The sequence below is a fragment of the Anas acuta genome, chromosome 24 (assembly GCF_963932015.1).
Source record: "Anas acuta chromosome 24, bAnaAcu1.1, whole genome shotgun sequence".
Lineage (NCBI taxonomy): Eukaryota > Metazoa > Chordata > Aves > Anseriformes > Anatidae > Anas > Anas acuta.
In genome coordinates this window covers 6,681,796-6,700,080 of record NC_089002.1, presented here as the reverse complement: position 1 = coordinate 6,700,080, position 18,285 = coordinate 6,681,796, and the positions used below count along the sequence as shown (strand labels likewise).

Here is an 18,285-nt window from a genome sequence, read left to right as displayed (position 1 = left end):
TTCCTTTACTCCTGAAAAAAGTCTGCGATTTCAGCCTCGGGAGGGACTTGGGGCTGCCTGGATGGGTGCCAGAGCCTCTGGTTCAGGCTGGGACAGGGACATGACATTTAATGGCTGTGTCACTGCTGAGCCACCCATAAATGGGGGAGTATCTCCGTCTATACTCAGCAGAAGTTCTGTGAGGCTTAAAGCACTTCAAAGCACCAGGATGGAGGTATTACATGTAGAATAAAACAAACAAAAAACTCAACTTGCACCCAGTTTTAAACGCTCCCTATGTTGCTGGCACTTGTTCATGTTGTTCATGTCACCCCAGCTGACACTGAAATGCAGCCACCATTAAGCTGCAACACGAGATATTTATATTTGTATTTAACACCTTGTATTTACATTTCCCACCCCTCTTTCCCAGAGGATGCTTTCATGCCGATTATTTTCAGCGGGGCACTTGATGCCGCTAGGAGAGCTCCCAGCAGCTACAGAGACCGTGCACACACCCGAGATGAGCAGGACAAGAGCACGAAGCAGGGACAGCCCTGAACCCTGCTCTCCGGTGGCCGAGCGAGGTGCTGGGGGGAGCCGAGGCAGATTTGGCGACCGCTAACAGAAGAAAAGCCGGCGGCAGCGCAGCAGCTGCACGGCCCTGCAAGGGCTGGCGGCGGGGCCGGCAAGGAAGGGATGCGAGGGGGTTGATAAGGAAGGAATAACAACAAGCCCTCGGTTTGGCCGGGGCTGAGCCCGCCTGTGTTTGCACATGGGCAGAAAGCTTCCTGAGCCGTTGTGCAGCCCTTTCCGCCGGGCTCGCTCCCTCGCTCCCTGCCCGGCCACGGCGCACTCAGCATTTCCTCCCGTCAGGATGTTTTAGAGAATGCTTTTGTTTCGCCACATCAATTGACCGCGGTTTTATTGTCTCGGTTTGGCTGTCGGACATACCCTGAGCTGTGAAAAATGCACCTGACTTTTGATTAGATCTCTCACTTGTGATGCAGCAAATAGTGCTGATCAGATAAACAGCTGCCAAAAGGGAAAAGAAAAAAAAAAAAAGCAACACAGCAACACATCTCACACACAAAAAGTGCACACCTACCCCTGTTCTGTGCTGCAGCAACAATGAAGCCTCCAGGAGAGTGTCCCCTGTGCTCTGCAGGGGCTGGGGCTCCCAGGAAAGGCCTTTCATTTCCCCACAGCCCATCGCTGGGATGTTGAATGACCCTGGAGAGCCCTACCAGTAACTTTTGATGTCACCGCCTGCATAGCAATTAAAAGCATTTGGTGTAAAAAATGTGAGAAAAAAATGTGAGAAGGCACAGGAGCTGCAGGAAGAAGGGATTTAAGTGACCACCGTGCATGCTTTTTGCTGGGGCAGGGTGTGCAGGGACCCAGTCGGCTCCTCCTGCAGCCAGACACCGAGCATCAGACAGCAGCTCTCAGGGCCACAAAGAGCAATTCCAAATAACAAAGCCTCCTAACTATATACTGAGAGAAAAAAAATAAAAAATAAAAATACCACTGCTTCTGTGGGACTTCTTCCCTCTCAGTGCACAGTGAGGAGCAAGCCCTTCTTCCTCCCCTGAACAGAGTTGAGCGCCTCTGTTTGCCCTGCTCCATTTCTCTCCAGCCCTTGCAGGGCACCAGCAAACAAACCAAGCTGCTCAGCTCAACCAAGTCAAAGCTGCAATGCTCCCAGTTCCGAGCTGGGATCATTAGACAAATCACCCACCACGTGTTAACTCAGGAAATAATTAGCCAGCAGCCCCCCTGCACCAGCACCCTACAGCCTGGCCACTGCCCACGGGTCTGCCCCAGGTGCTCAGCCCCTCTGCCTGCATAGAGGAGGGCTGGAGGTGGAAAACCCAGTGAAATCACAACTCCCTGAGTGCCCGGAGGAAGCCTCCACCTTCACCTTCACTCACACACACACACACGCACAGCCCTGCTGCCAGGTCAGCCCCCAGCCAGGAGATCATGCCGTGAGACTGCAGCCTCATTTATTTATCCAGGAATTAGCAGCACATCGTAAACATCAGAAAATCAAACAAACGAGGTTTAATAATTCGATGTACGTCACTTGTCCTGCAAACGTGTTTGTTGAAAGACGGGGAGAAGGGGCACAGAACAAGCCACAGCTTTTAGTCATCGCGCTGCTGCTGGAAAACAAGGTCTCCGAGAGGCGTTGTCCGCTCGCCGTGCTGGCACACGGCGCAGCCAGAGCCACGCGTCCCAGGGGGATAAACACGCTGTTGTTCCAAGGACACGGCCGAGAAGTTCATTTAAAACACTCACTTTTTTTTTTTTTTCTTTTTTTTTTTCCTCCTTTTCCCCACTGAGATTATGAACAATTAGGTTTGAGAGGAGCAACTCGCAGGGAAGCGGAACCAGGGAGGACTCGCTCCCGCTGTTGGCATTTCAGCATTGACCTTTTGTTACCGAAGTCAAAATACTTCTCTCTTTTTTTTCCCCCCACCTACCCACTGCCAAATGCAGAAGGAGAAACATCCGCAGCAGAATCAGGGTTTCTGTCTAGCGCTTGTCAGACAGAGCCCTTTGGTGTCTTTTATTCCCAATGTCCTATATGCAAGGGTTGTGCCCGGGTGAGGGCGATGCCCTGGGCACGGGCAGAGCTGTCCAGAGCCATTTCAGCTGCCTGCACCTCCCCTGTGCCCCAGGGACGGGATACTTGCTGGGTCTTGTCAAACGCTGTCTCCAAGCCAGGAGATGAGGAGACCGGGGAAGGCGTCACTCTAAAACAACTACCTGCACAGTGGTAGGACTAACAAAAACAAGTTCAAGGTCTGGTCACACTTCAGCCTCCAATTCCCCATGGAAAGTTTTACACAGAGCTTCAGCAGATTTTACAGAAGGAAATGCTAAAGAAGGCACAAAGCACAAGGAGGGGATTAAATGCCTGATGTTCTTGAAAGAGGAAGAAGTCCTGCACTTAAAGATGAGATAAAAACAACTCTGTTAACCATAATTCCCTGAAACCTGAGAGGTTTGTGTCACTGAAATCCCGATTTAACTACTTTAATCAGCCTATCACTCTGCCACCAAAAACTGTGGCTGTTTGGAGCCTGGATCAAGGCCTCAGCCTGCCTCTGCTGAGAAGCTGCTCGGGGGCTAAGTGCACTTGCGTTTCTCATTATGTGCTTTTAACAACAAAAGCAGAGAACGGCAGTAAAAAAGTTTCCTGTGTGGTCATCAGGAGAAGTGGGAGGCAGCAGAGCAGCAGCACTTGGGTAGCGCTGGAGTTTAACGTGCTTTAGGCGGATTTGGAAGTTCTTCACAGAAATTTTATATATATATATAAAAAAAAAAAGTCTGCAGTCCCTCGCTGTCCACAGAAAACTCCTGCCCTCCCCTTTGCCCCCTGGCACCCCCCGGAGCCCCTGTCCGCGGGGTCACATCGGGGTGTCGGCGAGGCCGCGCTGCGCGGCGGAGCGGCCGTTGTGGGAGGCGCCGTTCTCCTGCGCCCCGTTCAGGCTGGGCTTCTCCTGCGGCTCGGGGCCGGCCACCGTCAGCGCGGGGCTTCCCTGGCTGCCGTCCTCCATGTCGTACTGGTCTTCGTCCTAAACGGGGGCATCGATAAGAAAGGCAGCGTTAGAGGAGGACGAGGGCCGGCAGCACCCAGCTCTGCCGCCGAGCTGTGGCTTCCCACGGACACGGGGATGGGAGCAGAGGGCCTGTGCTCCAAGCCAGAATGCCAGCCACAAACTGCTTTGTCTTTTTCTCCGGGACCTGAAAAGAGAAGCCGTCAGGTTATTTTGGAGTAACCAGGCTTTGGACCTGCCTCAGGACTGCAGAGCTACCTGCTACAGACCTGCTCTGCTTCCACCTTGGCCAAGACTCGCCATGGAATTAAAGCTGAGGGAACTTCCTAGCTTCCTTTCCCTGTCCTTCTGTCCTTCAGATTGCAATTCGCAGCAGCACGCTAGCAGTTCAGGACTGCTCTCCAGCAGCTGAAGGCTGGAGATGTGTGCAGGCCTGTAAATGCAAAGCTGTGCTCTGCGGCTCGTTACCCACACAGCCGTGACACTGCAGCAGGCATTGATCGCCCTGGGCTGCGGGTGAAGATCACGGCCGGCAGCAGAGGAGAACAGGGAGCTGGGTGCCAGCCCCACACATCCCACGTGCATCTCCCAGCCCTTCGTTAACTCTTCATCTCCTCTCCAGCAAGGGGGAGCAGCAGCAGGGCCCTCGGCTGACACCCATACCCATGGCAGTGAGATCTGCGTGCTGGGAACCGGACTGACACTGCCACGCATCTACACAGGCAGCTCCCGGCCACGTGCATGCCTTGGCTCCAGCATCCAGGGGACCACGGCCCAGGCTGTGCTGCTCACATCTTGCACACGTGCTTGATTCCACGGCTGCACGTTGGATCAAGTCCCTCCTGGCAATGAAACACTAACAGCATGAGCAGCAATGGGGTAAAGCCCGGCCCATCCTTGCTGTGGAGTCCCCAAAATTACTGGCAAAGTGGGGCCCTGAGCACACAGCCTGTCTGGAGGGGGGAACACAGGAGAATTTATTTTTTCTTTCTTTCTTGATATATTTTATTACCATTTCTTGTGATGTGAGGGGAGAAATAGCCTTTATTACAGCATCGGTACAAGACAGACACACAACTCAAAAGCAGCGAATGGAAAGTTAAAGTGTGTCACTTTTAATGACAAATTCATAAGGTTTCGGTGTCTCTGGAGGGGTCTTGCTGGATGAGTTCTGACTGCTGAGCAAAAGCAAGTGTTAGACCTAGAGGCACGGGAGGGAAGGGGCGGTTTTCCCAAGCAGGGAGCTCCTTCCTGAAGGGCAGAGCGGATTCCCTTCGCCCTGCATCTCACTCCCGTCCCCGTGCCCAGGCTGACCCAGCCTCGAGCCACCATCCCCAGGTGGCAGCCAGCCGGGGCTGGCTTGGTGGCCGTCCTGCCACGCTGGGGACAGGCAGGGGCTGAAGGAAAGGAACCGCAGGGTGCAGGGCCACCCAGGGGCACCCCGCCGGCTCCTCGCTATCGGGCATTTTGCCACCTGTAAGCACTAACCAGCCTCTGTCCCGCGGGGCTCCAGCTCCGCCGCTTCATCAGGAAGTATCCGGCCATGCCCAGGAACGCCAGCAAGAGGCCAGAAGTGACCAAAGCAGTCAGGGTCTTCCGAGAAAAGTCCTGGTGGCTCCTCACACTCCCTCGCTGAAGGGATTTTATTCCGAACTGGAAAAACACCAAAGAGAGCCAAGAGTCTCCCAAACAGGAAGCGTGTGCATCTGGTCCACAGGCACCAGGCCCTCAAACAATGCTGCTCTTCACCTCCCTTGTAAACTGCACATAAACAGCGCCGGGCTTCGCTGCCCGAGAGAAGAGCTTTGCACTTGTGCTGTGAGCTCGTGCATCCTCAGCTGGGGGGGCTGCGTGGGCTCACCCCCATCCCAGCACCTGCTGCAGCACACCCAGGCTTTCTGCCTCGGACAGGAGCGCTCAGGCCCGGAGATTTAGGGCACGCATCTGCACAGGGGAACTCTGTGCACTGCTGGTGCAGTTCTGTTGGCTGCCATTTCTATAGGCACCTGGAGTTCAGCTTTACAAGCCGATGGCAGCCTCACTGCAGTGTTGAGAGAAGGAATTAATTAACGTCAGCACAGTACTTTGAAGATGCAGAGTGCCAATTACATCCTAAGAGTTATTGTTGGGAACCAGTCCTGTTTAAAAAAAGTACTACAGAATTTGATGGCAACTATTTCTAGCATTTCTGCCTTCAGTGCTTGTACCAGTGGTCTGAGAGCACTGCTGTGTGCAGAAATTTAGGATGGCATGTCCTGATCAGCAGGCTCAGCCCTGCCCAGCACAGGGACGAGTGCTCCCTGCTCGTGGTGGGCACCAGCAACCTGCCCTGTGCTCAGCTTGCAGCCTCAAGGTCTCCTTTCCCCAGCCTCTCAGACCACCCAGCCCCTCCAGCCAGATACATCCCTAGAATTTACCTTTTCCCAGTGAGACTCCTGGAGCACATCTGTAGCAGGATCTGCAATTTTTAACACAGGAGAAGCACGTTATCCTGATGGTAACACCGCAGGTAACATCAGCCTTGGACAGCCTGGCTGGTGCTGAGCACAGCGGAGCTCTGAGCCCCTTCACCGTGCTGGAGGCAATGCCACGGCTCTGTGGCTTTAGCAAAACCCAGGAAGAAAGATCCGTGGCTGCAGAGAGACATCTCCTCGCAGGCTGTGAGTGAGGATTTGTGTCCTGCAGAGACCACCAGCTCCTTCCCACGGCCCACGCTGAGGCTGTCACCCAGCAGCAGCACCGCCAGCCGAAGGAATTACCAGCACTCACCTGTCTCATTGACGAGGATGAGGAGCAGACAGTCGTGGTCCACCTCAGACTTAGCGAGTTTAATGTGGCAGGGGGAGGGAACGTGGCGGGTGTTCTCCTCACATATTGCACTCCACAAGTCCGACCCCTTCATCTCTAAAAATTGTTTCTGCAAAATTTTCAAGCACACAGCCATTAGACCCGCCGTGCGACTACACCTCCATCCCACCCACACTTGTGATGTGCCTCCACGTAGTAAGGCACATTCACCCTCTGTGTTTTGGTGGCTTATCTGTGCTGTGCACAGCTGAGCAGAGGCAGTCACAGGTGACAAACAGCACCGGGGTGGCAGACCTTCAAATCCCACCTCAACGCTGCTTCGTGCCCCAATACCGACAGCCAAGAAAATAGAGATGTTTATATCCTGATTCCTAACTTAATGAGAATAAATGAAATTAAGACATTAATAGCAATCCTCCAAGCGGCATTTAAGCAAAGCTAAATTTAGGATCTGTGTTGCAAGGCAAGTCCCTCCAGTTTTTGGACAGAGCAAGCAGCCTGAAGAGCCCTATTGTTTCAGAATCCCAGGCAGGGGCTGGGAAAGGAGGGAAATAACAAAGAAGCATTTAGCCTTCCTGTTTAGGAAATGTCTTCAGTGTTTTTGCTAGGTTGCTGATCAAAGGCTAGGCAAAAAAAAAAAATACAAATTTCTCACTTTTTAGAGCTGAACCGACTCTGGGGTGGAAGAGGAAGAAGGGAGCGGAGCTGCAGGGTTAGTCCCTGCCTCAGACAGGACAGGCCTTCTCCTCACATCTATTTTTGGAGGCACAGCCCCCAGCTGCTAACAGAGCAGCCAAACCCCCTGCCCTGCCCCGGCCTCAACCCATCCAGTGACGGGGGGCTTCGCAGCCCCTGCTGCCCCACAGCTCTGTGCCCCCCGGCTTGGCCTCGGGATCCCCCGCCAGCACGCACGCGTAGCATGCAGAACTGCAGAGACCTATCTGGGGGAGAATAACAAGCAAATCAGTTTCAGCTGTCTCTGTGAAGCTTGGCTTGGAGCTAGGAAGGCCAAGATGGAACAAGAGGCTCGGGCGCGTGTTTTCCTTTCTCCGCTGTGGAAAGAACTCATCCGCGTGTCAGAATTTCCCTTTGCAATTAGCACCGCTGGGTGCCAGCTCATTGCTCATTTGCTTTGGGAAAGGCCAGCAGGAAAGAGACACACGGCCGGTTCCTCTTATCTGCCCCCTTCTCAGACACTCTTATCAGTTTCCCAGGTCCAGCGGCCACCTCCACAGCCAGGGCACAAGCTGGGGGGCACCGGGAGGTGGGCTGCGGGCGAGGGCTGCCCCACACACATGGATTTAGCGGGGCTGCTGGGCTCCCTGAGCACAGAAGGAGGGCTAAGAGCTCGTGGTGACACCACGGGACATTCTGCATGGTATGTGTGCACCCATCTCGGTCTCTGCCACCCACAAGGCTGAGCCAGGAGGTGCCTTTGCCACTAGATGGCAGCTGAGATCGGGCCGCTCCCTCCCGCTGGGGTTTCCATACCAATCCTCGCTAAACCGCAGCCACCATAAACACGAGCAAGCCGAAACGGCTTTTATTTAATAGGCCATTTACGGAGAGAGGGCAAGTAGGAATTCACTCATCCTAAGCGGTCGCAGCACGGCTGGCCAGCAGAAGTAAAATTAATCACTGCTGTTCCACACCCAGAGCATCGCCAAGTCTGCGCTCCCACAAGGTCCAACGCCATCTGGCCCCTGCTGCGGGTTCCACCTCCTGCACCAAAGGTTTCTCTCCTCCCACCCTCAGCAGCACCTCAGCCGACCCTGCCTTGCTTTTAGAAATGGTTTGGGTTTGTGCAAAAAGCCAAGGGCAGTTCAGAGCGCCTGGGATTCCCTTGGGAAGGAGCACGGATGGGGACGCTGCGCTGCTAGCCGTGCTCCTTCAGATGGCCTGGTCACCTTCCTAGGGCAGCTGGCAAGACAAAAAACAACTGCGTTCCCAACGGGGAAGAGGAAGAACAACAACAAAGGCTATTTCCCGTTGAACATGGTTGAAGAGACTTCAGAAGCTAAACCGTCCCCAGAGCTTAATGATGAAAAAGGAGGCTTTATGCAACCTGGAGGCTGGATTCCCCTGGGACTGCTGCGATTGTCCCCTTGGGATCCTCCGGAGACTGCTGCAGTCATCCCCATCTCAGTCAGCTGGGCACAGCCCAAATAATGGGGCAAGCACTCCACCCCAGACTGACTCCCAGGTACAGTGACCCCATTGCTGCCAGCCCAAGAGCATTGCAGGACCCTGCCCTTGGTGCCTGCTTGCCCCCCGTCTCCTCCTGCTCACCACCCCCTTGGAAACACGGGGCTGCACTCACGCAGGTGTTGGACTCGTTGAGGCGCAAGCAGATGGCTCCAGTGTCACTCACGTCTTTGACATTGTGGCATGTGATGGGCTGGAAGGCAAAAAGCAGTGCTAGGCTTAGTGAACTGCTGGGGTTTTGCATGATGTCCAAAACACACAGCTGCATGCTTTTAGAGACAGACCCTCCAGAAAGCCTGTGCCTGTCTCACCCCCGCTCAACAGCTGCAAGCCCCGGCTCATGCTGAAGTCCCCGGTTACCTCCTGCAGGGCTCTGCGGTGCCCGCTGGTCCAGGCCGGGCTGCACAAGCTCCATCACCGGCTTTCACCGAGGTTCAGCCCCACCTAACCACGCAGCCTACACCACACATCCAGACGGGGCTGGGAGCAAGGCTTCTTAATCACTTACAGCCCTGAGGCAAAGCCACCCACCCTCCCTGCTGTGCGGGAGCACCAGTCAGGACCAGTGCAAGAGGTGCAAGCGAGCGGCAGCTCCAGCCACCTCCTCTCACCTTGGGGACACCGCTTGCCACGTGTGGCTCTGTGCTGGCCTCTAAGACAGGCATCAGCTCAGAGGTGGCTGTAGAGCTCAGCGGGGCCAGTGTGCCTTCTTGGGTGGCTTCTGTTTTGCTGGCATTAACCTCTGGGGTCTGTGTCGTGCGCACCCCTGTGCTTGCATCCTCCAGGGTGGCACCTCGCGCCTGCGTGGGGGCTTCGCTGGGCTGTGAGCTCTGCTGCGGGCTCGTCTGAACAGTGCTGAGCCCTGGGGAGCTGGGGGTGGCTGCTGCGGGTCTGGCCGTGTCTGCAGCTTGGAAGAAATGCAGTGAAAAAAGATGCAGGGGAAAGCTTAAGTCCTGTGCAATCAGTGCGTGGCATTGCGATGACTGAAGTACAATATTGATTTGTCATAGCCAGCAGCACCAGAACATGTTATTGGCTGTATAAGAAACACACATTAGACTTGCTTCAGTTACCTAATTGTTACATGCACTTTGTAATCTGTTTACAATTGCCTAATTTCCTGGGCACACGCTGCAACACAGCGAAGATGCCATTGCCTGACCTCCCTGCTTTCCCCCCCAACCCTCTTGACCCAGAGTCCTCAAAGAGCTGCTCCAATTTCCGATATCACAGTGACAGACAACGTTCAGCTGTTCGAGGGTCTCTGCTTCATGCCCGCCACAGCATTGGCCTCTCATCAGCAAGGCTGGCAGGCCTCTTACAGGTGCCATTTGCTGAGCGTGCTGTAGGTATGCTGGGATAAAAGATTAACCAGCACTTCGTCCCATTACCTCCTGGCTGCTTTGTGAAGGGAATGGGTCTAAGCCACCACCAGGCCTGAAGACAGACAACGCCAGACTGCCCAGGTGTGATTTTTGTATGGCAATAAAGCATTGCACATTCCTAGCAGCCTCTTTTTGAGAGCACAACCCACGCCCTGACCGCACGGTTGCTTAGGGCTTGCTGCACCTGTGCACTAAATAAAGCCGATCAACACCACAGCTGCTATGGGGAATGCAGGGGCACAATTACCAAGGCTCTCCAACGTTGGCACGGTGCTGCTCAGGGCGCCGGTGGCTGCCAAGCTGCCGGTTCCGCTCAGGTCTGTCTCTGCGGATGTGGATGCTGGAGCCGGGGTGTCCGTCAGGCCGTCAGCAGCGGTGCCTAGGGGAGAGGGAGCATTACAGGGGCTGCAGCCAGTCCCCACCCAGCCCCTGGGTGCCTGCAGCGCAGGGAGGGGTCAGCTGCTTTCACAGATTCGCTTTCTTCTTGCCCCAAAATGGCAGGCTGCCTTGAGCTCGCATGGGGGAAGTCCAGAGACTAAACAGGTCAGCGGGGTGAGCATCAAAGGCTCAGCACAGCCCCTGCAGAGGCTCTGGGGGCAGCGCTGGAGGAGGGCAGGATCGTTTCTGCCCCTGGCCTGTGCATCCTCGGCCTTATCAAGGGATGTGCAAGCGAGCAGAGCTCAGCACAAAGCTGGATTGTACAGCAGTTGGAGTTTATAATCCTTGGAGGGAAGACTCAGGCCTTGGAAGAGATCGCTTGTGTGCCTCAGGAAAAATAAGTTGGATTTGCAGTTGCAGGCACAGTCTCAAAGTAAATAGAAACATTCCCATTGGCTTGGGATCAGGCTCTGACTCATGAGCAAAAACATCTTTGGAGGTAAAGCAGAATGTTTGGAGAATCGCTTGTTGCTCTAACTTAAAGTTTATGTATTGCTTCCTGGTATGTTACAAAGATGACACTTCCAGCTTTCCCTTCTGCCGTGAACTTTATGAGTCAGTGAAAATGCATCTGTTAACCTTTTACATTCCCGAGATCTACTCCCACTTTTCACAAGCAGCTTCGGTCCCTACTCCAGGGCTGTTTCTGCTTAAGACTCTTATCCGGACGCTAAAGAGAAAATAATATAAAACGCGTTGTTTCACTTGTATCCCTGCCCAGCGGCCTGCGCTCCAAGGAGCGTTACCTCACCCTTCCCGACAGTGAGCGGCACCAGCCCGGCCAGCGCCAGGCCGAAGGCCCCGCACACGCCTTTGGGTGCTGGGCACCTCAGCACCAGGCACCTCGGCAGCACCCTGGCTGCTGTGTTTCTACGTGGAGATATCAGCAATGCGCTGGCGGAGGCCCAAAGGAGCCGGGGGTGTGAGAGAAGCCCATATGCTGCTGTGGGGCCGCAGTGCGGGGCCCTGCCGAGGGCCTGTGCAGGTGGGCTGGAGCTGGGATTCGGGGCTCTGGCAGGGCTCTTGTTTAAGGGAGGGGTCTCTCTCCCCTCCACAGGCAGTTCAGTTCCAGCCGGTTAAATCACCACGTTTTTCTGATGAATTTTAACAAATCAAAACCAGGAGGCATGACTGCGTGCCCAGAACTGTAAGTAGCACGAAGTGAAATCCACTCTTTGCATACGGCTTTGTGTTTGCATGGACATTAGCCGGAAACTTTACATCATTGGAACTGGACTTGACCTCCCAAAGAGCCACAGCCACCCAAGCACCTTTGAACTATTCCAGATGTTTGCACAGAACCAGAGGTATTTCTAATCAAAGCCTTTTCACCACTGAATATCATAAATTGAAGCCTGGATTACTGCTCGGTGCAATTTGCAAGAAGACTTGTTGCATAGCATTTCTTTTTCTTCCCTTTATTGTAGCATATGCAGGCAATTTTATAGAAAACAGGGCTAAGTTTTTTTTTTCAAGCCTTAGGACTCATGAGATAAATAATGATCCAGATGTGAGCTGGATAATCCACATGGTGCTCCACTAAAGTGGGTCATTTATTGCACCATACATTTTTACTAGCTTTGCTAAACTTTGTCAATTTGTCAGTATTAAGGGTTTGAGAGGTTAAGCCAAGCCATTTATTAACCTCAGAGAAATCATCACCTGGTAGTGCTAGCACATGCATGAGCAAAAGGTTGTACGTATGTGAAAGAAAACCATACTTCATAGTATCTAATTTACCTCTTAGTAAAATAAGTTAAAAAAAAAAAAAAAAAGTAAATGCTTCTGATGTACATTACTGTTGTTAATGATACGCTAATAATGGGGTTTAGGAATGATCCCAGCTCAAATCAACTGAAAAAAGGCAACATTATAGATGTTAAAGCAGATGACTGGGTCCAGTACTCATCCCCATGTGCTATACCACTGTAGAAGGCAAAACTCCGCAATGGCAAAAACTCAGAAAACACAAGACAAGTTTCCATGCTTTGTGCCTTACTTTGCACCCCCAGCAAACTAACGGCAGCGTTTTCTCCCCTACACCTGCATCCCACAAGGCAGAAGGGGCAGCCCCTGGGACATTCCCCAGACTGTGCCGAGAGCGGCTGCTCCGCTCTGCCACCAGCTCTCCTGGTGAACCTGCCGCTGGTGGGGTGCCTACTTCAGTGCTCTGACACAGAATTCCTGGCACGGTTGCTTCTCAAGCTCTGCGTTTAACAAAGACTTTGAGAAAGCCATCCCCAGGGCAGGGCTGCAGCTGAGCATCCCCGAAGCAGCGAGCCAGCGCCGTGGGATCCAGTGGGGCACGGAGCAGGGCACAGCTCTCGGAGCCGCTGCTCGCAGGGCTCCAGCCTGCATTACTCACACGTTTCCAGCTTCACTGCTCCCAGCCATGTGGCAGGAACTCAGGCGGGCGGAGCCCTCTTCCCTCTGGAAATATCTGATAAAATCCCTTCCCGCCCCCGTTCCCTTCTCCGGCAGCCCCAGACAGGATATGGGTGTGGGGCCGAGGCACGGAGGGGCTGTGGGGAGCTGGGGGCTCTCCCCACGGCTGCCCCGTGAGCAGCCTGGGTCTGGTTCTCACTCGGTGCCCACTGCTACCCCTGCCTGGCACGGCCGTGGTGTGCAGCCCTCCTCAGGGCATGGTGCTCGCATGGCTGGGGCTTCAAAAATCCCTTTTGCTTCCCTGATTTTCAACCCTTTTCTAGTTCTTGCAAAAGAAAATAAGGAAAGAAAGAACGCTTCATAATGACAGGAGACTTAAGAAGGAAAAACATCAAGCCTGGCAGAAATTAATAAAAATGACATGGGCCAAATGTGCTCATACTGGAACAAGTAGAACACAGTTTTCTTCCCCAAACAGGCATCAAGCCAAGCCCTGTGGTGTATCAGCGCCCCATTTCCAGTGGCTCCGGTCCTGTGGCACCTTCTCTCCTGCTCTGCAGCTTCAGTGCAGCTCAGCAGCTCCCCGAAGGACCAGGCAGAGCCCAGCACTGAGCATTTCACAGGCAATTTGCTCCCATCGAGGCTCGGCAAGGCTGCTTGTTGCTCTGGAGCCAAACTGCACCTGGCAGATGTTGGGCACGGGGCCTTCATCCTCCTGGCTCTGCACCTACAAGAGGTGTTTGTAGAAGACCCGCAGCAGCCCTGGGTTGGCAAAGGGCTTTTTCTTCCGTAAAAAGAAGCAGCATCAGCCAGAGCTGTGCTGGAGGGCATCCCAGGGACGGGGCCACCCTCAGCAGTGCTGCCAGGAGCCGCCCTGAGCACAGAATCCCCAGAATCAGAGTTTCCATTGGGAGCTGCACAACTGAAACCTTCACTGAATTCCCACGGGCTCCCCAAAGGGGTGAGGAGCCCGCACAGCTCCCGGGATGAGCTTCCTCATTTCCCTTGCTCTGCATTGCAGTTACACCGGGCAGAAATTAACCTCCTCTACTTGCTGGAGAGCTGGAGGTGTTAATAAAGCAATGCCATAACCTATAGAAATGTAGAACATTGCCTGTGCCAGCAAGAAGAATGACATTTTGCAGCATTAAACCGACCCCCTGTCGCCCAGTAGCTCTGTCTTTGCAAAGACAAAGCTTTTTATCACTATTGTATCACTTCTGCTTTGTACTACAAGCAACTCAGATTTCTCATTTCAGGTAAACACTTTTGTCTCACACCTCGCTCACTGCAGACCACCAGATATTCCTGAATTTCACCTGAGAGGCTTTGTTTTTCCCTTCCTGTAAAATTAACATAGACTGGCAGGTCAGGCACAATGGCTGGGTGAGCAATCCACCCTGGCAGCAAAAGGAACATGAAAGGAGCGCCACGAAACAGAAGAACAGAATATAGCAAATTCTTTCAATAGAGCCAGTCACTCACATTCACGGGAGTAAGGAAAAATTGCATTTGACGAGACACCCGCAGGTTCTTGGCTCCTGTCCCAGCACACTATGCAGCGCATGGAGTGCTGCTTCACATTTGAGTCCCTTTTTATTACTTCATGGTTGTTGGGTTTGGGACAAAAATGATAATATTTCCATAAAATATAGCCCTTTATTCATTTATTTTTTTCATATGATGAATATTTGAAGAGCTGAAATAGGAGATTTTAATATTTATAGAGACTCATCTAATTTTCAGAAAATGTTTAGTTCCCACCACAAAACAAAAGCAAGGCTAATTTTACACCAATGCAGACTGAGGAATGACTTGAACTGTGGATGCACTCCACAGCTTCGCACGCTGCGCCTGCATCCCCTCGTGTTATCTTGAATATGTCTCCTTTTAGGGAGCTCTCATATCTTGATTGCTCTCCTTTTCAAATCAGCAGCGTTCTGTTTGCAGCACATTGCTGTAAATGTGTTGGGCAGGATGTCTAATGCAGCGTTGCTCTGTAAAATGTCATTACAGAGTTCTTTATGTGAAATTGCAATCTGCTCCAGTCCCACTAAGCACTCATTAAAATGCATTCCCCCCAACTTGCTCTTTCAGAAGTTACAAAGCAGTTGCCCCATGCACTATCCCCATGCTGTGCTATTCCTCGGTGACTGTAACCCTGATTATTTTCTGCGGTCCATACTCACCAGACAACTTCACAACACAGAATGCAATCCAGAAAAGCTGCCTCCACTTCATTATTTTAAAACTTCCCCAGAACAGCATTCCTGCTCGCAGTTCCCAGTACAACTGGAGGTTGCTTTGACAGCACTTGGATTTTCAGCTCTGCAGCAGCTCTGCTGAGCTCATATAGCTTGGTTTGAGTTCAAGTCCTTGAGATCACTCAGTGCTGGGGTGGGTTTCTCTTCAGGGGTTGTGCTTCTGGTTCAAGACTGCGAGGTGGAGTTTTGTCTGATTTGATTTCACAGTTTTATATAGTTCATGGCAACCTCACTATCACTTAGGTAATTTTCTCCTCCCCGCTTTCCTGCCAGCACTTCCAAACAAACAAACCAGCAACCGTCTCCCCCAGCAAAGGAGCCCAAAGCCCTGGCCGTGCTTAACCCTTTCCTGAGAGCTGCTGCCCCACTGCTGAGAGCCCCAGCCCCAGGGAGCAGCCACCAGGCACCAGCTGTGCCATGGGAAGAGGGGAACTCCAAAAACTGGCTTTTGAATCCAAGATTTTCTCAGCAAATTAAGCAAGGAACTCAAGGATGTGAAATCACCACTGACCTGGAGAGAAGTAACTCCATTAGCTTCACTAAATTTACTTCGGTCAAACAGAGAGCGTGAGTGGGGTGGTTTAGGGGAGGTCTGGGGGAGAGCAGGATTTACAGGCAAAAACCTCCGCGTAAAACCTGGAGCAGAAGAGGGACTTGAGACTAATAAATAACTTCCTGGAGCTCATCCCCATTAAGCACACATTATAGAAACATGAATGCCAGTACAGAAACACCGAATTCTCCCTTCTTACCAGGCTGAACATCACTGTGTGCAAGCAGCCAGTCCTGGCCCTGTGCTGCAGCGGCCGCACCACTGGGGGGAACTGGGACCAGTGCTGGGAGCGGTACTGGTGTGGGAACCACTCCTGCCCCAGGGAGAGGTAGATCTGCCTGGCCCAGCACTGCCTGACCCATGGGTTTGTGCAAAAGGCAACAGAACATGGCCTTGGAAGCATGACTGTGTCCAAAATGATCGATTTTCGCATTAAAAATGCTTTGATGTTTTCATTTCTTGGTTTTTATATCCAAAGACAATGGAAATGTCTGGGTAATTGTTTCAGCCTTTGGGGGAAAAAGGAAAGGTTTGGTCATTTGAGGAATCAAACCCTGGTTAAGTCAGAATTCTTCCTTTCCTTGTACAGTTAAACGGTGCAGTCACTGTGGGAGTCACTGCCGGCAGGAAATCGAAAACGAGGTGGCTGGGAGAACAGCCACGGGAGGAAGGGCAATAAAACTCTGTGTTATCTTTTTGTGGATGCCCCACTACACTCTGCAGTCACATGGCTCCAGTCAGAAAAAGGGATTAAACGGAAGAAAAAGAAAGAAATGATGATATTATTGGAAATCCCCAAATAGCACTTCCATTATATGCATTTATTGGTATGACAAAATTCCAGTAGCTTTTGTTTTTAGACAGGAAAAAGTCTCTTGGAAGGAAACATCTGTAGCTAAGAAATGTGCTCCAACCTCTATATAAAGATTCCTGCTACACTGTCTAACTTTTTCTTTCTATTATTATTACCATTTAAGTGAGCATTTGGCTTGAGTGGCACAACTGAAAATAAAAACTTGAAGTTTCAAAGTACCAGCCTCTAGGAAGAGAGATGATCTGGTGAGGACCAGAATCCCACCACACTGAAAAGCGTCAAGAAAAGCTGCTGAGCTGCCTTTGGCAGAGCAGGGCTCGGGACCACTCTTGTGCAATGAAGGAAAAAAAAAACAACCCCAAACTGCACACACCCACACAGCAAACACTCAGAAATGCACAGAAAGTACACACACAAAAAAATAATAATGAACTGTAGGGGAAGAGTAAAACAAAGCAGCATTCTTCCACGCTGCAATAAAGTTAAATCGAATTAATGTAATTAAGCGGTGCCGCCAGCCAGGGGCAGCCCCCCGGCGCCCCCCGTCCCGCCGAGCCCCCGGCAGCCCCTTCCTGCCCAGCACGGGGCTCTCCCATCCGCCCGGCCCCGCTTCCTGCCATTCTCCTCCAGCGCTGCTCGGGGCTCGTCAATGAAAGAAACCAACAGCATCATCTGGGCTCGGCTGCCGGTTTTATCTCACCTTTCACAAACAAACTAAAAATAGCAAGCGGGGCTAAAAATAGGTGACGGCCGGGGCTGCCAGACAGCAAGCTTGGGAACCACCGACCTGAGCCTGCTCAGCTTCCAGTGGAAGCCAGGCTGTGTTCAAATGAAATTTCCCGTGACAAAGATGTAGGTTTTTGTTAATCCCCATTGCCACTGCGTGCACCGAGTGTGTCAGATCACGCCGTACAACTCATTTCAGGGCGGTGACTCAGCTTTGTGTGGCACAACGGCTAAACCGAGCACATCCTGGCAAGGAGGAACCGAAGAAAAAGCTGACGTGCTTGGGAAGGGCTCTCTGTAATCCAGAGCACCGTCCTGGGAGGGTTTTAGATGGGCTACCTAGGGATGCTTCCACCCATCCAGGCTGCCGAGACCCTGAGGACAAAAACAAATTCTTGGGGGAAGAGTCAGCTAAAAACTCAATTTTCAGAACTCTGGTTTTATAACACAGCACAGAAGTAGGGCCTGCAGGTGGGCATCACCGTGTGCACCCGCTGGGCACCTGCACAGCACCACCAGCTGGAGCAGGGACAGGCCAGGTCAAGGTGTCTGCTGTCCCTTCCCATGGCGTGGGCAAGCTCCTCAGCTGTGGTTTGGGTTGTGCACACCCCCAGGCACATGCTGAGTATTCAGAACATCCAGCTGTAACCCCCTGCTTCAGCTCTTTCCCTCTGTTTATTCAATGAGCAGAATATAATATTTTTTCTCATTAACATGACTCTCCATTTAAACCTCTGCTTAAAGGGGCTTGAGCACATTGCAAATGAATAGTGCGAAATTATTTCCTCCTTTCAGACCTATAACATTTTTACAGTTGAAAATTTAAGGACCAAAATGGGGAACGCGCACTTGAATTATCTTGAAGTACTCAGCATCAGCTGTCTAAGGTTAACAATGGCTGAGGCAATTTGACCTAACCATTTATAGGATCAAGTGTCCACATTTCAAACATCTCAGTGATGAAGACTTGTTCACATAGGCTGGGAATCTGTCCAAGTATTTAAGGGTGATTTAATTTAATTGTGAATGATGCAATAGACATATGGCTAGGAAGTTATATGCCAGGAAGCATGTTTTCTATAAGTATTTTAGCAGGCAGATGGCACACAATAGTTTTGGTGTAGTCATTTCCCCACCTCTTAAAAGTTGCTATTTTGGA

General features: G+C 52.1%; 1 protein-coding gene across 4 annotated transcripts; it reads right to left on the bottom strand.

Annotated features, from left to right (window-relative positions):
- Positions 1-1,971: 1,971 nt before the first annotated feature.
- Positions 1,972-15,279, bottom strand: CD34 (CD34 molecule). Of its 4 annotated transcripts, none has more exons than XM_068659873.1 (8): positions 14,959-15,279; positions 10,194-10,325; positions 9,173-9,462; positions 8,677-8,754; positions 6,318-6,465; positions 5,966-6,006; positions 5,037-5,201; positions 1,972-3,566 (listed from the first exon to the last, which is right to left on the bottom strand). In XM_068659873.1, exons 1-8 carry the CDS (start codon positions 15,035-15,037, stop codon positions 3,399-3,401), a joined length of 1,101 nt encoding a protein of 366 aa, XP_068515974.1. In that variant the 5' UTR covers positions 15,038-15,279; the 3' UTR covers positions 1,972-3,398. The 4 variants fall into 4 exon arrangements, with proteins under 4 accessions (XP_068515974.1, XP_068515973.1, XP_068515975.1 ...); XM_068659872.1 differs by having other exon boundaries at positions 9,173-9,468; positions 14,959-15,273; XM_068659874.1 differs by lacking the exon at positions 1,972-3,566 and adding an exon at positions 4,643-4,726 and having other exon boundaries at positions 9,173-9,468.
- Between the last annotated feature and the right edge of the window lie 3,006 nt (positions 15,280-18,285).